Genomic DNA, 16,278 nt, shown 5'->3' with positions numbered 1-16,278 from the left:
TCCGCTTTCAGCACTAACTCGTATACGCAGCCATATGCAGATTCGATGCAGGCCGCCCAAATTTGAGCGTAGTAGAAGAAAACGGAGAGAAAGAATGCAAGTCTACTCTTCCAAGCTGAGCCCTCAGTAACAAACTAGTTCTCGTGTCCCTGTCCTATCGCCAGTTGCAGTACGTGGCAGTATGGGCCGGGGGAGCATGAGTCATGTCCCGGTATCGGCGTCGGTGGCGGATCCACAACGCTGTCGAGTTTTGTCTGGCCTCATGCTGACGGAGATCATGCAACTTTGACACTGCGCAAAATCAAACCATACTGACATTCGATACTAACCCGAATGGGGACCATGGACAAAAGCAGCCGCATCGTGATCGTCGGCGCAGGCCTCTTCGGCCTCTCAATCGCCCACCAGCTTGCGTCGGAGGGGTACAAGTCCATCGTTGTTCTGGACAGACATATGCCACCGGTACCCATCTCCTCACCAGTCGATATAGAAAGAATCCGCTAAAAAGTAACCAGGTCCCCAACGGCTCCTCAACCGACATATCCCGGGTAATCCGCTTCGACTATGCCGATCTCGACTACCTCCACATCTCACTAGACGCATACAAGAAGTGGTCTGAGCCGCGCTACAGCGGTATATTCCAACCCGCCGCTTACATCCTCTCCGGAAACACAAGCAGCCATGGACAAGCCTGGATCAAGAACACCACGGCTGCCCTGGAAAGCCGCCAACTGCCCTGGGCAAAGATCTCATCCGCCGCGGAGGCGAAACGCCTCTACCCCGTTCTGAGCGGGGATCTTGCGCCGGAGCCATTCAACGGGTACCTTAATCGCGACGCCGGGTGGGCGGACGCGAGTAAGGCGATGGCGCAGTTGCGCGATGATTGCCTTGCACTTGGGGTGTCGTTCACGTGTGGGATGATGGGGACGGTGGTTGGACTCGAGGAGGAACCTGCCAGTAAGACCATCAAAGCCGTGCGAACCCTTGCAGGAACCGTCATACAAGGCGACCACTTCATCCTTGCAGCCGGCGCCTGGATATCGAACCTCGTATCTATGTATAACTCCACCATGGCAACGGCCCAGGTCCTCGGGTACATGCGGCTCACTCCGGAAGAACTCGAAAAGTACAAGGATCTACCAATTTACTACAACGCTTCAACAGGATGGTTCAATTTTCCGCCTCATCCGGAGAGCCAGATGCTGAAAGTAGCTGTGCACGGGTGGGGGTATACACGTGCGTTGAGTGAGATGGAGGCGAAAGTTATGCAGTTCAAGTCCGGTACTAAAAATGTCTCGTCGCCGCCCCTTGCAGTCTCTCGCCAACGAGCGAATTACACGCCTGCCGACGGGGAGCAGCGATTGCGGGGTGGGATCCGCGAGATCCTCCCTGAACTAGCGGATCGCGCGTTTGAGAGGACAGCTGTGTGTTGGTATACGGATACGCCAGACGGAGATTTCATCATGGACTTTCACCCGGACTATAAGAATGTTTTTATTGGTGGTGGCGGAAGTGGACAGTACGTCTATTCCCTAAACCTAAACATAACAACCCTACTTTTCTTCCCTTGTCTGCAGATAACTAACCGGATTGAATCAATGTAGTGCATTTAAATTCCTCCCCGTGCTAGGCGAGTATCTCGGTAAAGCGTGGCATCGGACGCTATCGCCGCATCTGGCGACAAAATGGCGGTTCAGGAAGGAGTATGAGCATCGCAAAGACGCGTTCTGGGGAGATGGGAGTCGAGGGGGCCCCGTGAGGCGGGAGCTTGATGAGAGGGAAAGGGCGAGGCTGTAGGTTGGTTGGTTGGATTTATTGACGAACTTGGGATACAGAGGAGAGACATATATATATATATCGTTGTATGAAATTGCTACTCCGCATTGAATTTTTTTTTTTTTTTTTTTTTTTTTTTTTTTTTTTGGTTGGAAGTGGCAGACGGAGGTAGTACGAGCGCGTGGGTAGTGGCTGGGACATGATCATCCTGGCTCCACTATGGGAATAAAAAGAAACCTCCATCGGAACCCATGATATCCATCGGTCCAAGTATATCTAGCAGAAATCCGCAGCAGGCGCAATCTCAACGCTAATTAATGGAGACGCAACGCTGGGGACATCCTCATCTCCACCGCATGACTAGAGTGGTAAGGTCAAGTTAGCATCAGAATAGCCGGCGTGGGATGTGATTATGCAAATGGGAATCTCACCGCAGTACCCCCAGCAGGCGCCTTGAATGCCCATTTGCCTCCGTCCGAGTCGAATCTGTAGGAGTTGGCCGCGGGAGTCAGGTAGAACCATCCTCTGAGCCAATGATATTAGCACGATGTCAGATATGGATGGGAAGCGATGAAGTTTACTCTTGAGTCTAAGGAGTAGAGAAAAAGATTAGCCATTATGTTTCTGGAGCTCGCACCCGGATGTGTGAAAGGGGTAAAGACTAACAATAACTTGAGTCTGTCCCTGGTAGTCCGCTTCGGAGTAAGCCTCGAACCTCTGGGCAGAGACTGCTGCAAAGAAAACGGAGAACGCAGAGATGAATTTCATGTTGATCTTGATTCTGGTAGCTTGAGGAATGGGACAATCCAGAGGTCACACTGGGTGTACCGGGAGGAGGCCTTTATAGCCCTGCTCAATCTCATTCCGCCCCCACAGTCAGATTGCAAATCAGGCGGGCGATGTAGATATACTGGCTGAGTCCTTGTGTATTGGGGACTTTCAGCTTCGACAAGGTTGTCCAATCACCATACACTATTGCTCGCGTCAGCTGGGGCATTTTGAGAAGCTCGCAAGCCTAAATGCGTGTTGCATGATTAGTTTGCCTCCACAGGTAGATAGCCCACCTGCCCTGAATTGTTTGGGTAGGGATCACCAAACCTGGCAGCTTAGGCGTTCATTGATCGGCCCCAATTGCAGTCTAGGCATCCGGAACGATACTGACTGGGTGACTCGTAAGACACTTTGAGCATCCAAGGCCTTTTTTTTAGTAATTGAGTATCTTGGTCTTTGTTGGGCGTCTTCTGAGGCCGATAAATCTAAGGATTGGTTAGAGTAGGCTGTAGTGAGCTCAGTCCCCCCTAATCCCGGGCGCCGTTACAACGGTTCCGACAATAGGGTACTGTTCGCCGTTGGACTCATAGCTGGACTACTAAGCCCTACAAGCATCACAACTTCTACGCCCTTATTTAATGTCAGAAATATCCATGAATAATCTCCCAATATAGCTAACAAAGGACCATCCCGTCACTCGCCCTGGACACAACTCCCACCTGCCAAGTCCTTCAACGTCCCAGAAGCCGCGCCCTCCCCTCTCTACACACACACACAGAGTCTTCAAGGTACAAAAGCACTATCCTCGCAGGGCGGAACAAAGATATCCAGATCAGCGGGATACACTCTCCCATCCTCGGTGGTTACAGTGACCCGATTCGCAGCCGGCCCCTGCCCATTCGCAAAGATAAACGTAAACGGCATAAACTCCCCATCCGTAAGGTTATACTCATACCGATTCGTCACCCCTTCGATTCCCAGCGGTGTCGCAGCGCCATCAACATTCCCATCCTGATAATCGGAGTATGCTTTCTCCCCGCCCCACCAAAACCCCGCGTTATCCTGCCATATATCCGTCTCCGAGGCGATGGGTGAATATACTTCGTATCCGCCTGCACTGCGTGCAAAGAGGAAGCCCTGGAAGACGACAGTCCATTGACTGCAATCGGATTCAGAGGGTTGGCCGGGGAGTTGGCAGATTGCTGGGCCGGTTGGCCAGTTTGGCGACTCGAAGTTTATGTCGCGTGCCAGGCCAGATGTGTAGTAGCTGTAATTGGCGTTCCAGTCCGACGTGCTGAATCCGCCGCCGCCGAGGCCGGTGCCATCGGTGTTGTAGTTGTACCCGTTTAGGTATTGGTAGTAGTTTAGGCCTGTGGGTGGATGGATGTTAGTTTGTTGGTGTGGTTGAGGAGGGAAAGAAGACCGGAGGGAATAGAAAGGAATGGAGGGCGAACCATTGTAGGATGTGGGCGTTGGTTGGATCCAAGTTTCAGTTAGGATTTGGGTGGCTATGGGGGTTGTTGTTGTGGTTGATATTCCTGTCGTTGTAGATGTTACGGTGCTCGTGCTGGCGAGACATCAGTATTTAGGTCAATCCAATCCCTCATGTAGATGAACAAAGGGTAAACGTACACAAGCGCGTAATCTCCCTCAACCCGGGTGCAAGGCTCGTTGGAGACCGTAGGCGGAATGACAGTTATAGTAGGCACCGTTGGACAAGCCGTGGGGATGATAGGCGGAAGAGTAATCTGCGGCGCTGGAGCCCGAGCTGCAAGGGTACCGAAGGGTGCTCGGTAGGGAGAAAAGGTCGTTGCCGTACTCAAGCAGGTGACTTCCGTTGGACTGTATGTGGTCGTGCGTGTTGTAGTGATTGACAGCTGCGCGAAGTTTAGCCATCGTTTGGTTGCTCCTGAGAGATAGGGAAGGAAGACGTACACTCGGAGGCGCTGTGACTGTCACGGTACTGGTTGCCTGGCCGTTTTGTTAATGGGGGTGAGCGAAGGGACTCCAGAATGAGACTTACAGAAGTGACTGTGCTTGTTCTGGTCAAAGTGTAGGTACCGCCAAGGGTAACAGTCGTGGTAGAGGCACAGAATGGCCACGGGAATGGAAGGGTAGGAAGCAGCTGCGCGTTGCCTGCAGCAAAGAACGAGAGAAAAGCGATGATATAGAGGCACTTCATGGTCGCGATTTTGGGCTGGCCCTGATTGTTACTGATTCTCGGTGCGCTCCTGTGCTGACCTTAGGGGCGAAGCAGGACCCATCTTCCCTTTTAAGTTGGCAGTATTGTAATATCAACCAGAACTCGGACTTCTCGGAATCTGAACATTCTCTTGAAATCCAATAGAGTAGACTAGCCTTATCCGCGGAGTCGTATTTCTGTAGAGCCTGCTACTGATGCTCAGCTAGCCATCTACACATATTCTGAATATCTAGTCGAGATGAGTACGGTCTATACCTAATCTTGCTTCTTAGAGTACGTTGATTCTCATCACATTGCATAAACGCACGGTCCCGGTTGTATATTGACCAATCACTATACACTTCCGTCAGGTCCGGCATTTCCTCTACCCCAGTAAAATGATCAGACGACCCCTCGAAATCATTATTGTAAGTCTTACATGCAGCTGTTCATGCAGGGTGATCACGCTCCCGGGGTTGTCGGGTCATCTGCACGACGTCAATCACTGTTACTGCAGCTCTTCAGCTACAAACCTCAAGGCACGAGGGCAGACTTAGGAACTGCCTCGCATTCGGAGCGGAATTCAGTGAGGAATATAGCACCCGAGGAGCGCTAGACTTCTGCTGCGTCGCTAAAGTAGGGTAAGCGTAGTAGAACCTTGAGCTTGAGGGTGGTGCATGAAGAATAAAACCGGCCTTAGACCTCTAAAAACGCACTTTCCTACATTGTACCGTGCCCTCTACTTCCCAGGACTGCTCTTTCCTGCCTCGACTAAGGTATCGCACTCTCAGGCTGGCCGGGCCTGTGCCGCTGCTTGAGGAAGGTGCCAACGTAGACTCAAAGGAGAAACCTACTCCCCCAGTCGGAGCACAAAGTCAGCGATCTGACGAGGGGCACCTCTTTTACCTACAGGCGGTACAATCTCTCCAGTCCATAGAGTGATGTACTGACAAGTGCATGTCAAACGCGCACTGTAGCCACGTGAAGAGACTGCTATAACCTTTAGGGGAGTCAACAATCAACACGACCGCACAGACATCACTCCATCATCCAACAACCTAGTCTCGGACACAATGTCTTCTCACGCACGAAGTCCTCTGCTACGGTTGCCAACTGAAATTCTCTTCCCCGTCTTCTTACAGGCACCATCGCACCAGGATGCGCGTCATCTTGCTCAATCTTGTTCGCCACTCTACCATCTATCCAAAATCCCCGTTCTAAAGATCCGCGCTCTCCAAGCCCAGGCTAAAATCTAGGTGAACCTTGCTGATGAGTTCGGAAGATACAGCCCCGGTATGGCTTTTTATTTTCGACGTTACTCGTGACATATGCTCACAACGACACGACAGTGCTCACTCACTCGAAGAGGGCCGTACCAGCGGTACCTGCACAGTGAAAAATCGCGTAACTACGTGTTAGTAGTGGATTTTGAGTACGGCCCCTTCGATGAAACCTTGGCTGCCTACGCCCTGCGCGATATAACGAAGTTCCAGCAGGAGGGTCCGCAACTTACATTGAGTGCCGCACTGCACCACTTCCTGCGTCAATTCTGTGAGCCAAAACGCTTTTGGAATGGCCCTTTTTCGGGGAGTGGACAGCGCATTCTGTCCGCTGTTGTCCAGCTTCAAACAGATCTTTTGCACGAGTCGGAGACTACTGGAAACACCGTTGCCGGTCTGTTCAGTAAGACAACACTCATTGCCCTTGCTCTGCACTGTCTTGTCTCTCTTCAGGATCTTAGTTTGGTTGACAGATTTACTTTCAAGAGGATGAAATACTAGAACACGGCTGCCTCATAGACCCAGAATTTGCAGAGTCTGATGCACAGAAGCATGTCTCTGTTACTAAAGTCCATAAAGAAGACCTAAACGAACAAAACAGGCTGCCGCCTGGTGGTGCCGCTTTTAGATTTGGCTTTGCGTTTACTCTTTTCAGCATACTCTTCCTCAGATGTGACAACCATGTACAGCCCTTTTAACATCAATCTAGTATTAAAGTCAGCACATCTGGTGTATATGAGACATCCCTTTTCCGTCGTACTGCTGCATATAGGGTTTCTTTCCTCTCGATGCTTGGTAGATTCGAAATGGAATCGAGTCTGTTGCGAAGTACACTGGATCATTCCCATTGCTTCCAGTCCTCCGTTATTAATTCTTAGGTTGGAAATCGGCTCTAGTGTGTTTTAGATCGTGACAATAGATCTATTTCCTTAAACAACCCGTCTGATATTGACTGTGTATATGACCGCTTGACGGAATATTGAAAAGCAGCGTTGTCGCTTAAAATCTGTTCTGAGTGCTGGTAACTCAGTCCCCGTTAGTATGTCAGGTGGTCACTCCTATCTATATTTATCAAGCTTAGCTTGACGAGCAGATAAGTTCACGTGTCAGAGCATGGTATAAATCTGAGTATGATGGGCGTGCCTTCTCGTCGGGGTCCCGAAGAAGCACGCGCGGGCTGGTGGTTGAGGACGACCTCGCCTAGGCCGTGGAGCATTTGGAGTCCGGACTGGAAGCGTCGGTCGTGGATTACCCCTTTTGGGGGGCCGGTCGTGCCGGAGGTGAAGAGGGGGATTCCCGGTCTGTGGGGGGCAATTGTACACTGCGGGCTGATGGTTAGAGGCCGGGTCGGGGTTTCGCATGCTGTTTTGTCACACGGCCGTTCGTTCCACTTGATGGGGAATCACTGTAACGGGCTGGCCTGCAGTCGAGGCACTTACCCGGCATTTCTCGGCGAGGTGGATGTATTCCGGATGAGCCAGGATACAACTTGTTTTGCTTTGCCGCATGAGGTGACTTGCTTCCTCTGGCTGGATCTCTGTAGCTATGGTGGAAGCCGGATTGGCGTGTTGGCTTCGAGGCTGTTGGGAGGGCTTGAAAGGCGAAGGGGCAAGGCTTACCGATAGGAGAATGTGCGCCCCCTATGGAGAGAATGGCAAGAGCTGCCACAAGGAACGGATACCCAGCTGGAGCGAGCACGAAGACAAAAGGGCTATCCTCGAGAAGAAGTCCCAAGCTTTCCTCCAACGCGTCTGGAAGCATGCGCTTCAGGACAAGTTGGAGGTTAATCGTATCTTCCAGTATGTCGCCGTACGTCGCATCAATCCCGCTAGATGAATCGACAACAAATGCCATTCTTTACCTGTTCAGGCACGCCCAGCAGCCGGGCGAAGAATGGCTCGTTTAGTATCATGGCGCACATATTGAAAGTCATTCTCAAGCGTATCAAAGCAGGCTATCCTTATTTTTGGAAAATGATGGAGGGGGAGCACTGATCTATTTAAGCGGCCTGTCTGCTGCGGCTGGCTGGGGATAACCGAAATGACAAGTGTGAGCTGCAAAAGCTGGAAAAGTGCAGGCATCTGCTGGTGTCATTATGCTTCCGAGGGTAGCACGAGTGGTACTGGAAATGCAAGATCATATGCAGGTGAGATCATGCATGGTCTGCCGCGGTGTAGGTGAGGTTGATGCAATAGGCCCATCTATGGGTGACTTTCAGGCAAGTAGTGAATCTCTGCAAGTCTACATAGCCCAATTTACAACGGATCCGTAAATAGTCGACCACACTGCCAAGCTTTATGAACCTCAACCGACGATGCCCATCCAGTCTTAGGGCTAAGCATCATCAATAATTCACAAACTGTGAATCGAATTCAGATTACATAATCCCAGCTATCTTCTAGGTACTACTTAACACATCATCCCACCTACATCATCTACTTTCCCCTACCTCTTCCTGCTCTTGTTGTGTTCTTCTCCATCACACCACCTCACGCAATCATGGCCTCTCCACCAATACCCACCAAGGCATCTACAATTCTCATCATAGGAGCAGGAACCTGGGGCTGCTCGACAGCTCTCCATCTCGCTCGTCGGGGCTACACAAACGTCACAGTCCTGGACCCATACGAAATCCCCTCGCCCATCGCAGCAGGGAACGACGTGAATAAGATTGTCGAACATAAGGAGTTGAAAGGTAGCCCAATCCACAAAATTTCCCATTCACATTCCCATTCCCATGTTGATGTTGATGTTGATGGGCGAGAGCTAAATCCAAGCAGAAGGAATATCCATTCCAAACGCCATAGCATTCAGCACCTTCTCCCGCGCCGCCCTGAAAGGATGGAAAGAAGATCCCGTGTTTGCGCCCTATTTCCATGAGACGGGGTTCATTGTTGCTGCTGATAGCTCGGAGCTTATTAGCGCAATCAAGGAGCATGAAGTTGAGTCCCATGATGCGGATTATGTCGCTCTTGAGTCGGCGGGGGATTTTCGAGGGACTATGCCGGAGGGGGTTTTGACTGGTGACCTGCCCAATTGGAAGGGATGGATAAGTAAGAAAGATGCGGGGTGGATTCATGCGCGTAAGGCGATTGTGTCAGCGCATGATGAGGCGAAGAGACTGGGTGTTAGATTTATCGGTGGGACGCCGCAGGGGAAAGTCGAAAAACTACTCTATGAAAACGGGGACGTAGTCGGGGTTCGCACTGCTGATGGGACTTTCCACAGAGCAGAGCAGACTATCCTCGCCGCCGGCGCAGCAAGTGACCTTCTTCTGGACTTTAAGAAGCAGCTTCGCCCGACAGCCTGGACACTCGCCCACATCCGTCTAACACTCGAGGAAGCAAGGAGGTACCGCAACCTGCCTGTCCTCTTCAACGTCGCAAAGGGCTTCTTCATTGAGCCGGACGAGGACAACCACGAGCTCAAAGTCTGCGACGAACATCCCGGATACTGCAACTTCGTCCCGGACCCACACCGTCCCGGTGAAAAAAGAAGCGTCCCCTTCGCGAGAAACCAGATCCCGCTGGAGTCTGAGTCGCGCACTCGGGAGTTCCTGCGGGAGACAATGCCGCACTTAGCAGACCGGCCTTTTTCTTTCGCCAGGATCTGCTGGGATGCTGATACCCCTGACCGTGCGTTCTTGATTGATAGACACCCTGAGCACAAGTCGCTTGTTGTTGCCGTTGGGGGGTCCGGGAACGGGGCGATGCAGGTACCCAGCATTGGTGGGTTCATTGTCGATGCGATGGAGGGGAGACTTGACAAGGAGGTGAAGGAGGTCGTACGCTGGAGACCTGAGACGGCGATTAATCGCGACTGGAATTCGACTCAGGGTCGCCATGGCGGGCCTGAAAAGGTCAGGAACTTCCAGGATATACCGGAAGAGGGCTGGACACGGATTGAATGACCATATGTGCGATAGTGCGGGTAGCTGAACAATTATGTGTCAGTTTCAGTCCCAATGGGCCGTGGGAGAAAATATATCCTGAATATTGTGTCCCTTCCTTGGTACGCAAACAGTTAGAACTTTCCCTGGACTAGATAGCCGGCAATGCAGGACCAATGAGCGAGGTACTACCAAACAAGCCCACGAGCAAAGAAACCAATTTTCTCTGGGAATCCATCTACCCCCTGGTGCTTTTCGAGATTATCTGCTCGTAAGGTAATAATTAGACACTCTGTAGACCGAACACGTTGGCCTCACTTACTCTCACCAGCCCATATATCGCGTAGTACACGAGAGTGTTTGACAGCGTCCTGGTCATTATTTGTCCGCTTGCGATACTCCTCCTCAATCTATCGTTGGCTCTAGACCCACCGCCCGTGCAGAGGTAGAAATACCGACGTAGGCTCTGGAACATTAGGACTATTGCGTCACCAGCTGTCTGAATCTTTTCCATTCTGTCTGGAGTAGGCGACAGGATGGCCCGAATGAGCTCGAGAATTAGAAGCACGTAGAAGACAGTCGGCCAAAGGCGGGGATCCTGGGTATTGGGTGGTTTGATTCTTGGTGTGTGTTTTGCTTTGGGTCGAGTTGGGTTCTTCTGGTTGCTTGCTTGGGCGAGGACTATGGGGCTGGTTTGGTGGAAATATCGTAAACGTCTTTTTGCGACAATCCTGGCTGAGATGATCTCTTAGAGGTATCTAGCTATAGAAAGCAATAGCACAGTGGTATCTGTCGGCGATTGCCGGAGCAGGTAAAGTCTTCAGCTTTCCTCCCTTCTATCTTACCCCGGTCATCTAAGATATTGAAATCATCAAGTCGTTGGGCACTTCCCACTCACCGCACACCAGCTTTTGTGGGACGGGAGCCATGTTGTCAGGTATACGATCGAGGACAGGGTAACGTTTGGCAGGGCCATTGCCCAAAACAGTGGTCTTCTTTGGCCGTAAAGGTAGCTTGAGCTTTTTGAGCAGCTGGTGCGAAGTACCTTGGTTGCTGGTAGCAAGTGGTATGACCAGAGAAAGCGATCGATCCGTGTTTGAGAATGGCTGAACCTTGATCACAGAGTAAAGAGAGACAAAAAAACGCATCTTGACTGTGAGAAGGTGCTCCCACCAGGCCAGATACCGGGAAAGCCCTAGAGGCCTTAGAATAATCCGCGGAAATCAAGAGAAAACAGTCAACGAACTTCTTTGTGTCGAAAGAGGATCTCCAAAACCTGGGGCATCCCTGGCGCAGAATAAGGTAGCCGATAATCCACTGCATTACAGACTTTCAAAAGATAAGGTATAAACCACGCCAGGAGAAGCAGCCTAATTGGAAACGGGCTCGCCAGGGTCTTTATCGCTCTCAGAATGGTAACAGGTGAAGTGTTGGTCGAAGGAAGCACCAATCCCAAGTAAATCCTCAATCAGCTCGAAATTTCTACCTGCGGCCGTAGCCACTAGAAGTTTCAAATCAGATGCCATGGTGAGCAGGTGGCGACTCTTGGTTGCCTCGCCCAAGACGTACTGACGGCTGATTTTTCACCGCAGCATAATAGAGAAAAGATGAGTTGAGTGGGTTTCCACCAAAGCCATGATGAAATCCAAAAACGCGGTACCGGTCTCTTTCTGTAGCATCCAGCGTTTTTTGCGACATGCCCAAAGACGGTTTGGTACCTCTGGAAAGAAAGTGACAGTTCTTCGTTAAAAGCGTCGCCACTCCACCTCTCAACTCTCACACACAGCTTCTGTCGATCCGGAAGATCGAGGCTCAATATCTCCGCAAGTCGGAGACGATGGATTGACTCTGATATAGAGGTAAGGTTGGAGTCAACAATTTGCCCCAGCTTTGGACGGTCCAGAACAAAGTCTCTGGCTGTTCGATGAAAAAGCCGACAGGACTTTGCACCCCGGCCAGCAAAGGGGCTCACTGAGGAAGCCGTAAGTGGATGGCTTCCTGTATAGTCCTCAGTAACTAGCTCCAGAAAGCCTTTGGTTATGCTCCTCACTCGACAGTCCATGATATCGAGTACGCTCTCTAGCCGCTCTGGTGTGAACGGCGTAATTTCTTGTAAAGAAGGAAACTCAGGAGACGTCAAATCGTCAAGCCATCTATTAGAAAACAGAATCGGTGTTTGGCGAACGTGTTGTTCTGAGTCAGAAGTTGGAAGGCATCCTTGATCTTACCTGGGCGAAACAACTCGAAATCCAACGCTTTCAGGTCACCAAAACTCTTCAAAATCACCCATTGGTCAGGAAAGACGCGGGGAATGAGGTCCGGGCACTGCCTCGGGACCTCAAAGAGTAGTGATCTATACAGACCTTGAAGCGATTTTTGTAGTTCATTCCCGGTTTTCCAGAAAAAGAAGCGACCAAAGACGAGTCGTTTATGCCTCGCCCAAACGGCCAATTCTTTTTGAGTTGTGGAATTGTCGCAAAGGAATTTCATGAGGGTTGACTTGCCCGACCCTGCCTTCCCTGAGATGTGGTATACCCCACTGCCTGTCCTCAGCCAATTCAGGAAGACCGGGCGGCAGCTTTCCTTTCTTGTTCCTACCTACCACTCCTTGACTCCGAACGACTCATCTTCTCCGGCCTTGGACTGGTCAGCGAGATCTCTGTCAGAACTCCCCGTGGTAGTTGATCCAATCTTGTGTTCTTCATCATCGTCCGCAACGCTCGCGTCCGGTTCTTCCAAAAGTCACTCGAAAGTTCCCGTTCCGGGGTTGCGAATTCCATCCTCTCGATGAAACATTTCTGGGAAGCTGAGATTCTGTAGAATTCAATTCCCCCACTGGCAATACAGTCATCATGGACGATAGCGTACCCAAGGCAGATCTGACGGCTTGCAGTTCTGAGTGAAAGTGCACGACATCTGCGTGTTCGGGCTGCGATATATTGAAAGACTGCTGCCCTCCAACCACAGACGCAGGGCCCACTGGTTTCGTATGCTTGGAGCTCTGTATTAGTCTTTCCACTGCCTCGAGTATATCCTCGCGAGTCTTCGATAGCTCAAGTGCGCTCGATGTCGAAAGTCGCTCTGCCGCGGACTGTACCTGATCTAGTTGGGCCTTGGTTGAGGACTGTTGGTCACTACTCAACATCGTCAGCCATCCTAACTGGGAAGAATAAGGATGGCCGCAGCTAGGCCCACGGCCGAGACAGGATCCATATTGAGATCTTGTAGCCTGTCCCTGACACAGTTTTTGTGGCGGCAAAGAGAGAAGAGAGCGAGGAGCGAAAAGAGAAGAGAAAAGAGAAATTGCAAGGCTCACCCGGCGTTTGCTCTCTAAACGTTAGCAAGCCAGCCTTGCCGTTCTTCCATCTCAGCCACAGAGACAACCAATCGACTCGCTGCACGTAAGCGACAGGGATCAAGAGTCACACTAGGCCATCTGCAGACAATGCTCGAAAACGTGGCCTCTACGAACCCGACCTGTACCTAACTAAAGGTAGGCGACGCTCGTGTCCAGCGTGCATATCTACTCGTGTTGCTCTGAATTGAATTCTTGCACTCTCGGGTTAGGAGCCGCAATGTCATGCAAAGACCCGCGGAAAGTACGATGCAATTGCCTCAACTGGTAGTATCCAGGACGGTATAGTTAACAAAATTGAGTCAAACACATACAGGCCCAGTGAACGTGCCCTAATCCCTGAATATGCTTGCCCTCCTTTATTCTTCCTCCAGGAGCCTCTTCGTTCCATGGATGTTGTTAGGTTGCTTATACCCTGCGGCTTTGTGGGCTCTTGATGACATATATCACAAGACATCGTGTAATGCATAGGACACGAGGGAATACAGGGCATAATCAACCTGGCAGTTGAAACGATTCAAACCAACGCACCTCAGGTACCATTCTTACTCTGCTAAAAGACCAGAAACATCAATAGACTACAGTAAGATCTTGGTGATCCCACTCTGAGTTTGCAGCTCCCGCATAGGCATGTTCTCACATAGTCCCTCACGCCCCCGTAACCCGATACCAACAACTCACCATCCCATTCTCAATGACATCCACACCCAGCAGCGTAAACCTCATATCTGCGTTCAATCCAGTCTCTCCATCCTCAACCCCAAACCCAAACAACGACGAACCACGTCCACCCTCAGCACCCAGCAAAACAGGTGCAAGCGTAAGGACCATCTCATCTACCCACCCCCTCCTCAGGAAATCCCTCGTGATCTTACCGCCATCAACGTAGACCATTTTTGCTCCTTCGTCGTTTAGTATCTTCTCAACTCCATGAATTGATCGAACAATCCGGGCTCCTTGAGGAGCGGTATTTGGGAGATGTTCAAGCGTCTCACTGAGCACGAGTATCTTTCGTTCAGGATACGGCCACTGCGGAAACGAGCAACAAACCTCAAACGTCACGCGCCCCATAACGATGAAGTCGACTTCGGCTATATGATCTTCGAAGGTTGGTGTTTGGCGTGGGGTTGAGGGAGTTGTATGGTCTGGGTCGGAGGGTGGCTGTGTGAGCCAAGTTATGTCGTTGTTCGCGCGCGCGAGAAGGCCATCTAGGCTTGTTGCGGCGTAGAGGCGGGTTTTCCAGGGGCGATGTTTGTTGGACATATTTTTTTTTTACCTTAAGGTGGGGTGGTGCTGTTGAAATCAATGCGATTCGAACGTGAGCTTCATCGCGCAGGTGGGCTTTTATGTATGCTGGGTGTTGAGTCATGCCGAGAATGCCTAGAATGGCTGTTCCAAGATTTCTGCACGTTATCTTCACACGGGGGCGACTTTAGGTTTACTGGTTCAGCGGAGGAATTTATGCCTCCCATCGAACAATTAGGCCTGGCAAGCATAGACTGAGACGATGTTCCACTAAACTAGTTCATTGTGATTGGAAATAGGGCCTACATCGCACGAACTACGAACAGGATGTAGCTATATTTCGGGCTGCGTCGAGTTCTACCTCTCATTCTCAAGGCCATATATCAGAGATATGAATATACCCCTAAGGTTTCCAGGCATTGAATATCAGATAATTGCATCAGCCTGGAGAAAAGCGATGCCTCCCGATTCCGACCACGGTTGCCAATTAGGGTTTGTCGGACTCTGCAGGTGGGTTGACCAAGCGTGCAGCGGACGAAAAGACACGCCGGGTACCTTACCTCGCCAAGCCCTAAGTATACTTTGCATCGCAGTCTTCAACGCTCAGATACATAACCAAATTCCCCCGCTGTACTTCGCAGCAAGTTACATCACCCAAAGACAAAAGACATGGGTCTACCAGGCGGTTCCGCCGGGGGGCCCCAATCTGTAAACTCCGATCTCGCCCACATTTCCCCAATGTACAGACCACCCTTCACCATCTCTTCAATCTTCTTATCCAAATTGTCACCAAAAAATTCCCAAAATGCCCAACCTATCTGTCATAATAACCCCCGGTGCCTGGCACATCCCAGCCCACTACGCAAAACTCACCACCCTCCTCTCCAGGGCCGGCTTCAGCGCCCGCGCCGTCCCCCTACCAACCGTAAACTCCAACCCACCACTTGAACTCGGCTCCGGACACGACGTGGTCGCGCTGGGCGAAGCCGCCAAGGGCCTTGGCAAGGAGGAACGCCTGAAGCAGGGTCATGTCATGCCACTGGTGTCATTCGTCTGGTGTATATGTGTGCGATGGCTCTCCCCCAGGGGCAGATGCATATGGGGCAGATGGTTCCTGTTGGACCGGAGGAGGAGGAGATTGAGAGGAGGAAACCGGAGATGATGGAGTTTGGGGCCCAGTTTTGACGGGAGGTATGACACTTCGTTTCATCGGGGGCATGCATTTGTTGACTGGGTTGAACTATGAAGAATGGCTCAATACCCATCCACAAAGGCGCAGTTCGCGACGTCTTCTTCAACCGGTGTGATGCAGCGGACGTGGATGAGGCCGTTAAGCCTGCTGGGGACATTCCCGCCTGGACCGTTGGTTGTGTCAACGACGTACTCGGCGTTTCTGGAGATCCCGAGTACGTATATTATCTGCGAAAATGACCGAGCTCTTCCGGTGCAAGTGCAGGAGCGGATGGTAGCGCAGGGCAAGGGGGCGTTTACGGTTGAGAGATGTCGATGTCAGGAGGGCCACTCGCCTTTCTTGAATAAACCTGCTTTTGTGGTCGAGTGTATCAAGCAGCAAGCGGGCGGCTAAACAGGGCAGTGGGCTATAAGGCAGCTAGTAAGGAAAGTGAAGTCGCACTCAACCCCCGATAGCATAGTTGGTTTAATGCGCTCGACTGTAATGGATTCCTGCGATCGAGAGATCCGCGGCTCGACTCCGCGTCGGGGGATGTGCTCTTTTTATTTTTATTTTTAGTTTATTTTTTTTTTCCAATACGTTCATAGG

General features: G+C 51.1%; 10 protein-coding genes and 1 non-coding gene across 11 annotated transcripts; 5 read left to right on the top strand and 6 right to left on the bottom strand.

The window, feature by feature from the left end:
* The first annotated feature begins 295 nt into the window (after positions 1 to 295).
* Positions 296 to 1,911, top strand: BDV17DRAFT_275520 (NAD(P)/FAD-dependent oxidoreductase). Its single transcript, XM_073759225.1, has 3 exons — positions 296 to 462; positions 516 to 1,519; positions 1,605 to 1,911. The coding sequence occupies exons 1-3, from the start codon at positions 334 to 336 to the stop codon at positions 1,795 to 1,797; spliced, it is 1,326 nt and encodes a 441-aa protein (XP_073610900.1). The 5' UTR covers positions 296 to 333; the 3' UTR covers positions 1,798 to 1,911.
* Positions 1,912 to 1,927: 16 nt separating this feature from the next.
* BDV17DRAFT_275517 (uncharacterized protein) lies at positions 1,928 to 2,670 on the bottom strand. Its single transcript, XM_073759224.1, has 4 exons — positions 2,443 to 2,670; positions 2,358 to 2,365; positions 2,208 to 2,301; positions 1,928 to 2,136 (listed from the first exon to the last, which is right to left on the bottom strand). Exons 1-4 carry the CDS (start codon positions 2,542 to 2,544, stop codon positions 2,053 to 2,055), a joined length of 288 nt encoding a protein of 95 aa, XP_073610899.1. The 5' UTR covers positions 2,545 to 2,670; the 3' UTR covers positions 1,928 to 2,052.
* Positions 2,671 to 3,330: 660 nt separating this feature from the next.
* BDV17DRAFT_295784 (GLEYA domain-containing protein) lies at positions 3,331 to 4,729 on the bottom strand (the record flags this gene model as incomplete). Its single annotated transcript, XM_073763146.1, has 5 exons — positions 3,331 to 3,917; positions 4,002 to 4,114; positions 4,180 to 4,424; positions 4,483 to 4,518; positions 4,571 to 4,729. 5 exons carry the CDS (start codon positions 4,727 to 4,729, stop codon positions 3,331 to 3,333), a joined length of 1,140 nt encoding a protein of 379 aa, XP_073610898.1.
* Positions 4,730 to 6,593: 1,864 nt separating this feature from the next.
* Positions 6,594 to 7,863, bottom strand: BDV17DRAFT_295783 (uncharacterized protein; the record flags this gene model as incomplete). The annotated part of the gene is made up of 2 exons (XM_073763145.1): positions 6,594 to 6,700; positions 7,629 to 7,863. The coding sequence occupies 2 exons, from the start codon at positions 7,861 to 7,863 to the stop codon at positions 6,594 to 6,596; spliced, it is 342 nt and encodes a 113-aa protein (XP_073610897.1).
* Positions 7,864 to 8,395: 532 nt separating this feature from the next.
* Positions 8,396 to 10,050, top strand: BDV17DRAFT_222490 (NAD(P)/FAD-dependent oxidoreductase). The gene is made up of 2 exons (XM_073755638.1): positions 8,396 to 8,704; positions 8,790 to 10,050. The coding sequence occupies exons 1-2, from the start codon at positions 8,509 to 8,511 to the stop codon at positions 9,917 to 9,919; spliced, it is 1,326 nt and encodes a 441-aa protein (XP_073610896.1). The 5' UTR covers positions 8,396 to 8,508; the 3' UTR covers positions 9,920 to 10,050.
* Positions 10,051 to 11,314: 1,264 nt separating this feature from the next.
* BDV17DRAFT_222482 (uncharacterized protein) lies at positions 11,315 to 12,281 on the bottom strand. The gene has a single exon (XM_073755637.1). It carries the CDS (start codon positions 11,958 to 11,960, stop codon positions 11,409 to 11,411), a length of 552 nt encoding a protein of 183 aa, XP_073610895.1. The 5' UTR covers positions 11,961 to 12,281; the 3' UTR covers positions 11,315 to 11,408.
* Positions 11,790 to 12,514, bottom strand: BDV17DRAFT_222472 (uncharacterized protein). Its single transcript, XM_073755636.1, has 2 exons — positions 11,949 to 12,514; positions 11,790 to 11,896 (listed from the first exon to the last, which is right to left on the bottom strand). The coding sequence occupies exon 1, from the start codon at positions 12,386 to 12,388 to the stop codon at positions 12,035 to 12,037; it is 354 nt and encodes a 117-aa protein (XP_073610894.1). The 5' UTR covers positions 12,389 to 12,514; the 3' UTR covers positions 11,790 to 11,896; positions 11,949 to 12,034.
* A 683-nt stretch (positions 12,515 to 13,197) lies between these two features.
* Positions 13,198 to 14,555, bottom strand: BDV17DRAFT_275508 (dihydrofolate reductase family protein). The gene has a single exon (XM_073759223.1). The coding sequence runs from the start codon at positions 14,514 to 14,516 to the stop codon at positions 13,902 to 13,904; it is 615 nt and encodes a 204-aa protein (XP_073610893.1). The 5' UTR covers positions 14,517 to 14,555; the 3' UTR covers positions 13,198 to 13,901.
* Positions 14,556 to 15,261: 706 nt separating this feature from the next.
* Positions 15,262 to 16,129, top strand: BDV17DRAFT_275505 (alpha/beta fold hydrolase). The gene has a single exon (XM_073759222.1). It carries the CDS (start codon positions 15,748 to 15,750, stop codon positions 16,081 to 16,083), a length of 336 nt encoding a protein of 111 aa, XP_073610891.1. The 5' UTR covers positions 15,262 to 15,747; the 3' UTR covers positions 16,084 to 16,129.
* BDV17DRAFT_295780 (uncharacterized protein) lies at positions 15,304 to 15,683 on the top strand (the record flags this gene model as incomplete). The annotated part of the gene is made up of 2 exons (XM_073763144.1): positions 15,304 to 15,528; positions 15,585 to 15,683. The coding sequence occupies 2 exons, from the start codon at positions 15,304 to 15,306 to the stop codon at positions 15,681 to 15,683; spliced, it is 324 nt and encodes a 107-aa protein (XP_073610892.1).
* Positions 16,130 to 16,135: 6 nt separating the features above from the next.
* Positions 16,136 to 16,222, top strand: BDV17DRAFT_t136. Its single transcript has one exon. It is a non-coding gene; the product is annotated as a tRNA-Tyr (tRNA).
* The last annotated feature ends 56 nt before the right edge of the window (positions 16,223 to 16,278 follow it).

Source organism: Aspergillus undulatus, assembly GCF_047715775.1.
Source record: "Aspergillus undulatus strain CBS 261.88 unplaced genomic scaffold BDV17scaffold_75, whole genome shotgun sequence".
Classification (NCBI taxonomy): domain Eukaryota; kingdom Fungi; phylum Ascomycota; class Eurotiomycetes; order Eurotiales; family Aspergillaceae; genus Aspergillus; species Aspergillus undulatus.
Note: the sequence above shows the minus strand (reverse complement) of the source record. Positions and strands in the feature narration are given on the sequence as shown.